General features: G+C 37.8%; 1 protein-coding gene across 1 annotated transcript in view; it reads right to left on the reverse strand.

Moving 5' to 3' along the window:
• Window positions 1-12,478, reverse strand: part of KCNU1 (potassium calcium-activated channel subfamily U member 1) — a 50,703-nt gene that overhangs the window by 29,448 nt on the left and 8,777 nt on the right. The window contains exons 11-19 of the mRNA XM_085304228.1: window positions 11,781-11,886; window positions 10,619-10,701; window positions 9,695-9,764; window positions 8,987-9,142; window positions 6,870-6,982; window positions 6,682-6,750; window positions 4,673-4,762; window positions 4,442-4,542; window positions 248-347 (exon numbers count right to left, since the gene is read on the reverse strand). Coding sequence (XP_085160354.1) covers window positions 248-347; window positions 4,442-4,542; window positions 4,673-4,762; window positions 6,682-6,750; window positions 6,870-6,982; window positions 8,987-9,142; window positions 9,695-9,764; window positions 10,619-10,701; window positions 11,781-11,886 — 888 coding nt within the window. The remainder of the gene's footprint in view (window positions 1-247; window positions 348-4,441; window positions 4,543-4,672; window positions 4,763-6,681; window positions 6,751-6,869; window positions 6,983-8,986; window positions 9,143-9,694; window positions 9,765-10,618; window positions 10,702-11,780; window positions 11,887-12,478) is intronic.

Consider the following 12,478-nt stretch of genomic DNA (forward strand, 5'->3'; position numbering starts at 1 on the left):
AGATGCTCACAGGCTTTGAGCCTGCTGAAGGGTATGAGCTGTTGCACCAAAGACTTGGATGCAGGCATACGCTGTACTTTTCCAGCTGTTCAATTAATCAAGGTAGAGAGAAGTCATAAACCATCCACTGCAGCCACAAGCACTAACAATATCAGAATTAGGAAATAGGTATACCCTGCCATTCCCACTTTCCATGCAGTAAGTCCACGATATGCTTGCTCAGCAAACACAGCTCTGTATTTCTTACCCATCAACAAAACTCGGATGAGGAAGAACCCTGAGGGACCTTGACTTTTCAGGATCTCCATCTGAAAAATGCAGCGATTCTTGATAGAATTTCAGTTTCTCTGAAACAAAGGCAATAAAAAAGAATTGGCTTCCTTTTGTATAGTCCTCAGTTGCATTTAGACTCTGGTTGCAAATGGCTACTATGCCATTTGAGGATTCTGTGTGGGATTCCAAAAGGCTAGACAAAGCAGCCCTGAGTAACCAGTTATCCATACAACTGCCCAGAAATACAGTACAGCATTATAAAATAGTAATTCTATATAGTATGCATATAATAATCTTAAACATGGTGAACGCTACACACTTAATGCACCATTTTGTTCAAAAGGAGGCTCCTTTTCTTTGTGAGGTTCTTTTGTTGGAATGTAGAAGCTAAAAGTAAAACTCATTCTAAAAGCCTCATTCATTTTCTCCTAAACGAATGAGACCTTTGTCTCTCTTCCTGGTGAACAAATGGATGAAGGAAACTTAGACCCACTACACATAACCAAGGTATTCTACAACATAACACACACTTGCATGACCTATAAGACCTTTTTTTCTCTCATTTTGCACAGGAGAGAAACATTCTTGACTAGACTGAATCACAGGTTATCTTAAGAAAGTGGGGGCCCAGGGCTGGTCCTGAAGGTGAGGGGAACCAAGCTGCAGGGGGGTCCTGGGACTGGGCCTGTCATGAAAGATATGACGGGGAGTACTGGTCCTACAGGGAAGAAGGTATGCTCTAACTGCTCAAAGAAAACACATACTTCCACATGAGAAATAAGTTAGAGAGTAGGAAGAGCTCATCCACAGAATCTGTATTGTCTTAATTATCATGACTGACTCGCAATTATTTATGTCTCTGTTCCCATAGCATCTCTGCAAGTCAAACTCACGTTAGCTTCCTTACTTTCCCATTAGGAAACCAAAATTCAGAAAGGCTAAGTGGCCTGAAGTTCCAAATTGAATCTGGGGAATCAGATTAAGAAAATGAGCTTAAGTTTTCCAAATCCTAGAGTAGCAACCTAACAGCTGGGACATCTTTTTACTGACATTTTATCTGGTCCTTTCTGGGCCAAATTCTGAGTTGATGGGCCATTAAGACCAGCTTTATAACACCAGGTAGTGATTTGAAATGTACAGAAGCAACTTTGGAGATTTTTAAGAACAACAGAGTCTATCTGCAATCTCCTGCTTTTCATAGTGATGCAGCAGGTTCAGAATGCATCATGCTATTTCTCATACTCTACTCCCCTGGTCTGTATCTTTGTTGCTAATCTGCATTCCTTCCTGTATCAACATTTGCCAGAAGGCACAGTAAAGTTCTCCATGTCACGCGTCCAAACATGTCCAACATATACCAATGGGGAAGGGAACGTTGGACTAGAGGAACATTTGAACACACATATCTCCATCTTGTAAACTCACAGGTGAACCATCCCACATACCCTTCACTTCCTTGTGGTGTCGTAACTGTTGCCTAACCATACTAACCCATATGAAACAGCTACTGATTCTAACCATACCTCTGGTACAAAAAGGGACATCTCTCTGAATGGGTGATTTGTCAACATTAATAACCTGCTCTACACTGACGTGCAAAAAGCAGGTGCATTTACTCTTGGTAACAGGATAGCTCATTTTACAGCCCAGGGTTCAGTGAGGTGGGAGTCTGACAGGTGAAGAGAGAGCTCTCTGACAGCACCATGTGCCAGTCAGACCCTCTAGGTCAAGCATAATGAAAGTGTTGCCGGCCAGGTCAGAGGATGAAAACTCAAAAACAGTCTGTCCCACACAGGGACTAATAAGGAACTGATAAAACTCTTTTAGTCTTCTAAACCGAGATACCTGGTTAACTCAGTAGAACTGTGTTCAGTTCCAGCCTTCACCACAGACTCTCCAGGTCACTGTGAGCAATTTGTGCAGGGTCTAACTGCTCAGGGTAGCTCTGAGATGCTTCAGAGAGAGAGGACAGGGGGAAATGCTCTCATTTACTTTCATTGGTGATAAAGGGTGTGTGTGTGTGGATGATAAAGGAGAAATAGCCAGTTTTCTATCTTACCCAACTGCCATCTAGTAAGCCATTCACACTCCTGTTAAAATGACAATAGTATATTAGCTCCTTTGACTGACGCTCACAAACTCTGAGGCTCCTGTATTAGTTTCTAGATTCATGACAACGAATGCTAGTTGCAGGCCCTCCTCATCCAAACTTTCTTACCTCCCTTCACCACACAGTGGCTTTGGAGACAACCAGACCATCATGTACTATTTAAACTATGTTAGAGACAAAGGAGAGGAATGAATCAAAGTGTCTATAATTAAGTTCTGTTTTGCTCTGAAACATCCAGAATCATATGGGAAACTGACAGCAAGGTCTTATGCCTGGCAAAACTTCTGATCCACCTAAGGCAACCACTCTCTCTAGTGCATATCTGGGGCAGAACTGCAGGTTTGTAGACACCTGCTTTATTAATATGCATTTATATTTAAATGCCATCTTGTCCTTTTAAAATCTAAAATTGCCTAAAGAACAGAAACAAAACCAGCCTGGTGGAGAGTTCTTACTCTCCACCAGGTATCAATGTTTTTTTTATTTGTTTGTCACTGACTTTTATTAAGATGCTTTTGCAGTTCATGGAAGTGTCTTTTCTAGGAAACAACTAGCTTTCAAAGACCCTCGCTGTATCTATGTTGCTAAGTGTGTAGAACTGAAAACGGGCTCCAGTTTTCCTTTCTATGTGACATTACTACTTAGAGTCCTCCAGGTGTCAGCATGTTTGTGCTCATTCACTCAGCCTGGCTGAGCACACTGTGAATGAGTTTTGCATTTATCTCAACTATCTGCAGCTCACAGAGATGTCTTGTAATGGGGTTTGGCTGCCATCTGCTGCTAAAAAGATTTATAAGTGTCTGAAATGTAAGTAGGCAGGCATGTATATATCCACATTTAGTGGAGAGCTCCTTGTCAACTCTCTAAAGCAAGCACCGTCTCCATGGAGGGGAGACACCAGCAGAGAAGTTCACAAGAGCCTAGAAGCAGTGTGCATGTGTATATATACATATATATATATATACACACACAAAAACACACATGTAGACATCACACACACATTCTCACAAACTAAAAGACACTCAAATGAATGATGTGTGTCTAGAAGTCCAAGAATGTTTTCAGCATTTCAGCTAGCATATGAGATCGCAGAACCCACACACTAGCCCTAAATAGCCCCACAATTTTGGTGAGCACAGAATGGTACTCCAAATTTCAGCCCACTGCCATTGCTAGGACATAAATCAAGTGCTGCCTACTGGGTTTACTAAAAATAGATGTGGAAATGCTAATACCATATTATATGACACAGGTCAGGCTAGATAACCTAACATTATATTTCGCTTTAAACTCCTAACAAAAAATGCAGCAAGCTTCACTTTGGTGCAGTTTAGACTTGGATCCAAGAAGTCACATTTTCCATTTCCACAGAAAACCAAAACCAAACAAGCCCCCAAACCTTGAAAATGGAATTTGAGGTGAAGGAGAAATAAATTGCTGTGCTTTGCGTTAGATATGATCACGATTAAATTGTTTTTTTCCATTCAGCTAAATTTTGCAATTGTCTGAGCAAACACTGGTAGTATTGCCACATGCCCTGCACAACCTCAAAAACAATCTGCTGACTTCATGTTTGATATTTCCTATTCTCATGACAATAAAGATCTAGACACACTTCCTAAGGGAATCCTGATCAAGAACCTCATACAAACTATCTGCAAAATTCTGGTTTTACTCAGCTGTACCTTTTGCTCTGATTATACACATGCTGCAGTACATTTACTTCAGTCTGTTACTGAAGAATAGTAGCCTGTGCTAAACCTAGTAATAAAAAGAGTGAAAGTTTTGGAAAAAGTATGTTTTATCCTACTTTCTTTTAAGCCAAGAAGTTCTGAAAAAAAGGACAAAGAAGCATTAAACATTGAAGAATAATCCATGAGGTTTATTAGCATTATCGGAAAACTCCCTGTTTTATCTGACAAGTAAATGGCTAAATTCTAACCCATTCTTCTAGAAAAATAGTTACTAAATATGCAATTAACACAGATTTATTCACTTTTTTTWAAAAAAAAAGGAGGAAAAAAAGAGACAGACTTTATAATTAAAAAAAAATGTTACCTGAGAAAGATTTTGAGTGAAGTCTGCTCTTACACTGACATTTTTTAATCTGCTCTGGATCCTCTATATCACTATGACAGGCTTTACAGTAGAAATGCGCCCTAGAAAACAAAAGTGGATTTGGCAGAAATAGATTATATTTAACTGAGAAAAGAATAAATGCATTTGTCTGCTCTTGAAAGCTTTTCTGTTCTAGACCTTTTTAAACAATACAATAAAAGGGAATATTACCTTTTGACTTCTGCCAGGGAATGAGCAATAAAAAAGCCCATTGTATTCCGATGCAGCTTTATCTGTACAGATGGATTGATCAGGATAGTGCTGTATTAGGAAATGATCAAAAAATAATTTGTCTGTCAGGTGACATTTTTGGCTTTGATTGTATAAGAATTCAGAATGGTTCATTCCTACCTCAAAATCTTACATTAATCTCCTTTGTTATAAGTTCTATGACTTATGAGAGACATAAGAAAGTAAAATTGATACATATTATAGATGAAGTTCAATGACACAAAGGGAATTTACTGTCCATGAAACCTTGGTGGAGATAGGCAGAACAGAGACTCAAACCATGCACATCAATTTTTGTTAGGATTTCTTCAGTTTATTCAGCTCTGAGAGGTTCCTGGGGATATGGAATTGTTTTTAAATAGTTTGCTAAAGTTATAAACTTCACAGAAAAGGTGGTGAAGCACTACTACCACATTATTTTGAATGCATTTAATTCAATGAAAGCATTCATAGTCTAGCTGTAGACTGAATGGGCCATATATTTCCATTTCTACATGAGGTCACTGAGAATCCTGAATACTCCCAGTCAAAGCACAATTTCTGTGCAACTGAACATAAGCATTTAGAATGTTTAATGTATTTGCTGTAATGCTGAACATGCCAGTTATACCTAGGGGAGAAAACCTCTTTCTAAAGGAGCCCCTTTAAAATTCAGATCATATATCCCTCCTGGGCTGCTGTAAGCACATCTTGGTAGAATCCCCTTGCAACATTATTATATTTACCAGCTTCTGCTGGGTAAACCACTCAGGGTACTACCTCAGTGCAAATCGTTATTGATTTCCACAGTTTTGCTAAATATTAGCAGTGTGAATGGAATGGGGAAGGATGACAAGGTTGCTAATCTTTGCCTTCTACATAAAAGTCCTCTGTTCAGCTCCTCCTTATTCGTGGTTCAAAAGACAAAACAGACATTTTAATGATTATAATCATTACTACAGACACTGTGGCAACACTCAGAGGTCCCAGTTCCAGAAGAGGTACCTCTTCTATATCAACTGTTGTATAAATAAAGATCAAATATAGACTCTATCCCAAAGAGCTTCCAGTTCCCTTTTTCCCTCTTGCTTTCTCTTTTCATCATTCTGTTTTCACCCAGACAACATATAAACCAAGAAACAATAGACTGAGCTGCGGCCTGCTTTTCATTACTGCTAAGCAACTACAACATCTATTGATTTCTTTCAGTGTGTGGATCACTCAAGATTTCTGGAAATTAGCCCTGGTATATTTCTCACAGCAGTGTTTCCCTACACCCCTTCATTTTGCTTTCAGAGTTTCTATTCTACAGTTTGCTCAAAACAGCCATTTCCTTTATACAAGTGGAGAAAGTAATAATTGTACTCAATAGTCTGCATTTTCTGGATGATTTCTCAAGCTTTTCTAAGATTTATGGTGTTCATTTATTCCCCTTTCTGAACTAGTTCCAGCTTCCCCATTAGGATGTCTTGTATTTCATCATTAGAACAGACAGTGTTATCTGGCCTAGGACCAGATCAGCTTCAGAAAGAAAGAGCCATGCTGTCAGCATTGACAAATTATCCCTTTATGACAATGCATTACTGAATTTAGGAGCCTCTGTAAACTCATGTGGTTAAAAAATGAGGAGGCATTTCCATTACCATTCAAAATAAATATGCTTGAGTCATGCCAAATCAAAGTGAGAACTGCATGTGGAATGGAAGGTGAGGATGGTGTTTCATTCTCTGTCTCTTGCCTGATTATCTGTGAGAAAAAGGAGACAGAAGAAATTGTTGCATATGGTAAAATTCACTCACTGGCACTTCTGCAATCAGAACAGACCTCTTGTTCCTGTCTCCTAAATATTGTGTATAGGGAATAAAGAGGTGTATAAGCTTTGTGCAGACTTGGGGACAAGTTCCTTCCAAGTTTTCTGGAAATTTTTAGTTTGGAATGGGTTGACTAAGAGAAGTCTCCCAGAAAATTACCTCTCTCCTTGACTGCCAAATTTGAGTTCAATTCCCAAAAGGACAAGGTTCAGTTTAACAAAGCACAGCCTGGGGAAAGAAAGCAGGTCACAATCACAAAAAAGCAGAAATATCTGGACCTGTCTGTACTGTGAAAAGATACATCTGAAGTGATGCAACAGGAAAACATCCATGTCTGTTCTACATACCGACAAACCTCAATAAAAGTCATGCCTGCAAAATCACTGGAGAGCTGAAAAGTTATCACCTTGTAGTTTTTGTCTTCCAGAAGCATCTTGTTCTCCACATATTTTCTCTTTGTCTAAAAGGCAACCATAAGGATGATGTATTTATTCAAAGGGAGAGTGAGTGGCATGTGTAACCTACAGCTGGGCTGATGCCTTAATACTATATGGTATTAAATCAATGCTCTCAGCTACTGGAAGTGGAACTGAAATCCACCATACGTTGTCAGAGACAATATCAAAGTTAATAAAAAATAGGAAAACTTATTAGGTCAAGAAAACYCTTATCTTTTCTGGATACTTCCAATTCACATTATCATTGAAGAATAACCATTATTATGACAGATGAATAAAGTTAATGAAAAACTTCACAGGACCGTAAAGTATTGGGAGCCCATTACTTTGGGCTTTGAGAAAAGATACACCTTACTTTGTGGTAAGGTTAATTGTCTCCCTGATTATTCAGAGACTGGCCTTGCATTAAGTCCTGCCAATCATAACTACAATTATTAGAGGTGTGATATATTGCTGAACTGTGATGCCCTACTTCAGTGTAAGCTTTCTTTTTAAGTATATAGTTGTGTGACTGAGGAAGGGTTGTTTATATGTAAGTAGTTAAAGCAGCAAAATGTTCTACTGCTTACAACTCCTTACAGTTGTAAACTGTCACTCCTTACCTCATAGTATAAGCCATTCTCTTGGCAAATTAATACCTTCCACATAAAAATTAATAGGCTGTGTAAAAAAAAAGTTCATTTCCAAATAAAATTTAATGGATTTTTTTTAGACTGGAAAAACACTTTTATGGCAAAAGTTTGTTGAGTTTTCATAGTGTTTTAAAAAACTGAAAATATCAGTTTTGCCAGCTTTGCCACATCTCAACAAAATACTTGGACTTGAATGAAATAGCATGTGTCAATGAAAAAAAAAATGAAACACCTGACAACAGAGCAGCCCCAGTTCTAGGTACAACTTAAACATTGACAAACACTCTATTTCCTTCATGTAATATCTACTGAGTTTGCCTAAAGGAATTTTGTGAAAAGTCCCTGAAAACCAATAGTCATCTCCAGCACAAATTAAATTTATGTGAAGTATCACATTTGGCCACTAGGTGATAGTAAAAGCATGCCCACTGCAGGACAAGCAAAATCAACTTATTCAAGCCATTCAATGCCCAACAGTTATTTCTTATCTTTTTATTACACCTTATGATATTGACTGGGAAACTGCTGAGCAATTTCTGGATACTGCAAAGTTAATAGGCAGCTTAAGAGTTTTGTGTTGTAGTAAGTAATGATCAGGAAAGACAGGTGAAAGGACGATAAATTTAGATTGTCTCACTTTGAGAGATAATATGATTTCTAAGTGTCACCTGACTTTCTGTTAAAGTCTGTGTTGAGATCCTAAGCAGCACTGCAGAAATTCAGAGACCTCAGACTGTTCTTGTGTAAATGACCCCATAAGAACAAATTAAAGAAATTCATAAGCCTAGAAAACACTGAAGTGGAAAAAACATGCTATTAACTGCATAGGGCCTGATTTTCAGGCCATTTTCTTTTGGTCAAGCAGAAGTGATCCTGCTCAAGTGCTTTAAGRAGAGTTCAAATTATGAATGCATTAGAGAATGAAATTAGGTGTAGGAGCAGAGAGCTAGTAAGGTCTATACAATGCTGTAATCAAAAGTGATTTACAGAGGCAGCACTCACATCACATTACTGATTTTAGACCTATAGCAATAGCCATGGTACTTCCACATGTCATCTAAATACAGTAGCATGGCTTGCTATAGACCATCCTTYGCCTTGGCAACTCTTTGCACAATCTCTTGTAAAATACATCCTACTTTGCTTTAGCTGTGCTCTAGACCTTTATTTTCCACCTCTTGTTCTGAATTTAAATATTAAATTCAAAATAATCTATTAGGTTTTCTTCCCTTCTCTGCCAAGCTAAAACCCAGCATGTTCAAGATAAGTCTGAGAAGATCCAGGTGCAGTTTCTGCTCAACAGAGTCAGGCACAGATTTCAGAGAAGATCCCACCGGCCTACGTTTGCGTTACATAGACAAGTGGAGGATGTACCTCAGTATTCTCTTTCCCAATGAACAAATCTGTTAGGAGAGTAGACAAGCCAGGAACCAAGCAGCTTTGTGCTATAAAGCCTAGCTTCAGTTCAGCAAAACAGATGATGCTGTCTCCAGTCCTCCAGTCCCAGTTGGGGATGTTTGGCAGGTACACCTGTTTCATAGTAGGAAAGTGACTATAAGTCAGCCGATATAAGCAGGGCCACAACATTCCTGTAAAACATTTCATTTCTTCTTTGCCTTCATCATTCTATTTTTTGAAAATCTGTGCTAGAACATGCTAATAGATGGCTAACCAGGCTTCTGAATTACTCATTATAAATAGATTTTGCAAAAAGCCCAAAGCCCAGATTTTCAAATGCATTGCTGGTTATCATTTGATAGGCTGATTCAGCAAGTTACCCAAGTATGACGCGCTGGAAGCACTCATTGTATGGCCCAAAAACATTTGATATCTGAGCCCTCACTGACATTAGATGTTTTAACTCTTGAATAAGCATTTACCGACAACTGTTACATCAAACAACAAAACAAAAAAAAAWTTTTTTTAAAGTAATGTTAAAAGATATTCTACCTATGTTAGTAATTGGATGAATAAGAGACACTAGATAAAATCTTGGCCTTTTATAAAAGCAAGATCTTTGATTCCAAAAAGGCCAGAATTTCAGCCATGACAACTAGCATGACAGACAGACAATTGTGCTACCTTGTTATGAGACTGAATTATTTGTAAAATCACTCTCGTGCTTGGGTAGTTATTCTTGATAGACAGCACTCTAGGAAAAAAATATAACTTTTGATTAATATGCTAAGCTCTTTCTTTTTTAAAGTCTGGGTAGATTACTTAAGCAGAAAGCAACTGGAGAGTGGTTACACCAGAAAATAAGATATAGCTCAAAGCCCATATCAAGGGACCTCTACACACTGAGCAAATCCAAGTCYATCACCTAGAAAGGAAGACAGAAAGATTATAAACTAATGCTACACAGTATTTGACACAGGATAAAGAATTGTACCCATATGCCACTAAAACCCCAGAGCTGAGAGAGGCAACAGTAATTAATATTATTTGCTTTGCAAATTCCACCTGTAAATTCCACTCAGACTAAAACCTCTGTTTCAGTAGACACTCTACAAATAGAAAACAAGGATAAACCAATTTGGAACTTGCACTTCTGGACTGATTCTGCTATGCTAGTTAAGTCACCAACTCCACATAATCCAGTAATATTAAAAAAAAAGAGTCCCTAATTCAAGTCTGATCAGTACGAAGATACTTCAGAGACCTGGCAGTAGAGCTGCACAGGACAGTAATGCGTAACTCTCTCCAGTGTRAAGAGCCAGACTGCTTGACTACTGACATAGTACTCATGACAGTAAAGATGGTAATAATACCATATTAAATAATACCACATTCTGTAGGGGGCTGCAAAGCTGCACAGATGCTACCTGTATCAATCCTTCAAAGCATCTGATAAAATCATAGCAGAAAGTAGTCAGTCAGCTTTCAGAATTCTCCTGACTGAAAGAACATGACAAGACAAATATGCTCCTCTGCCAGACGCACTGTCTGTGTCATTGTTGATATTAATCATGTAGAGAACAAAAGCACTGGAGCATCTCATCCTACCTCATGATATTGGAAGTATCTTCAGTATAAGGTTGTAGAGAGTTAACATCTGCTAGAATCAGACAGGCACTTGCAGACCCCATCTATATCCCAAGAAAGAAAAGTTGTATAGGGTTTAATCTCATATGAAGTAGAATAATCTCCCACAGTGAGCTGATACGATTTTAGGCATGATAATAACTAAAGACATCACGATCCTACTACTTTAGAGTTGTACACATGCCCAGATGTTATGGGAATGATGTAATTCGGAGCCTTAATGTTCCGATCAAGCAGTAGATAAAGTACATAATACATATATCGATTTTCAAAGTGCTGCAAATACATGAAATTTATAGCTTCTTGTGCTAAAATCTTCCTAGAAGAGGTTACAAAATAGGTAGCAGTGTTATATTCATCCTCGGTGAAGTCCAGTCAAAGTACTTCATGGGTCAATACTTAGGCAGGTCAGAAGAGCTCCATCTCTGTCATCTAACTGGTATTAGAGCTTGCAGTGAAGTTTTAACAAAGAATAGTTTCATTTATGGCAGTGTTTTTATAGTCTTCTGTGAACTGGATGGAGAACCACTAACACAGGTCGCTAACAAGTAAAAACCATAGTTAAATTAGTGATTTATGTTTTGTTTTGTTTTTTCAATTTTTTTTTGTTTTGTTTTTGAATTCAGGTCCATGTCCTTTGTTCCCCCTGAGATATTTTACTGAGTCTTCAGTATTTTAAAGTATGATGTCTCTTCTTTTCTGGTCATCTATGGATGAAACTCAAAAATGAATCATACTTAAGAGGGCTAAGTGAGAGCTGTTCCAATAATTTAAATAAAATTTTCAGAAAAGCTGCACTCCATAATATTCCATAACATTTATTCCTGCATTCCATAATATGCTGCATTCCATAATATTTATTAAAATCACTTCATCAGTTTGACTTTGTCCTTTATTTTTTTCTTTTTTTGGTGCTTGAAAAATTTATAGCCCAGTCCTTGCATTCTCACTTCCCATGAATGATACGCTGATATGTAAAAGGTAGCTCCAAAATAAATGGAGCTATTGAAGTGTAAATCTCAACATGAAGTGAGTAAATGCAGCTGATGCATCCTTTCATAAGGGACATGATTTTCGCGAGATTGGTTCATCAATCAGAAAGGGAAAATGATAAAGTTCCTACCCGAACTCTCTTTAGATCTTCGAAGTTCAGTGCAGAGCCATAAAAGAAAGTAGTGTAGGCTGAATAACATTTGAATACAGCTTCCAGCTCCAGACTAGGAAGAGACCTATTCAACAGAAACAACAACAAGACAAAAAAATCCATTCTCTAATAATTGTATTCTCTTCAATTCTGTTTCTCAGAGAAGCCATTGCCATAATTACTTGCAGGTTATAAAAAAAAAACTATGGAAATTTTGGTAGCTCAGTTAAAGTGTACAATTTAGATTTTAATGAAAACAAGCCTTTTAAAAAACTTAACAGTCATGGAAATGTTTCCTAGATTTTTCCTGTCTTTTGCTAAGGTCATTAATTTTTCATGAGTATCATTCCATAATCATCCATGCAACTCTAATTTTGCAGCTCACTGTTACTCCATGAGAGTCCGGAAATGACACTTCCTAGGGTTTGTTTTTGCATTCTATGTTCACATGGAACTGCTGAACTTTTTCTTCCCAAGTGTTATTCTCTGTTCAATTTATGTAAATTATATTTCATACATGAACTTCTGTGACACTATATGACCTATAAATAACATTGTCAAGATATTCCTACATTAAGCCTAGTAATAAAGAATACCCTGTAGGAAGATACCTAATCTTGATTTAAAGACAAGAGTGGTAGAATTCATCAACTCTAAGCAGTTTGTCCCAGTGACTG

This window comes from Rhea americana, unplaced genomic scaffold (genome assembly GCF_003343005.1).
Source record: "Rhea americana isolate MKP2758 unplaced genomic scaffold, rheAme1 scaffold_204, whole genome shotgun sequence".
Classification (NCBI taxonomy): domain Eukaryota; kingdom Metazoa; phylum Chordata; class Aves; order Rheiformes; family Rheidae; genus Rhea; species Rhea americana.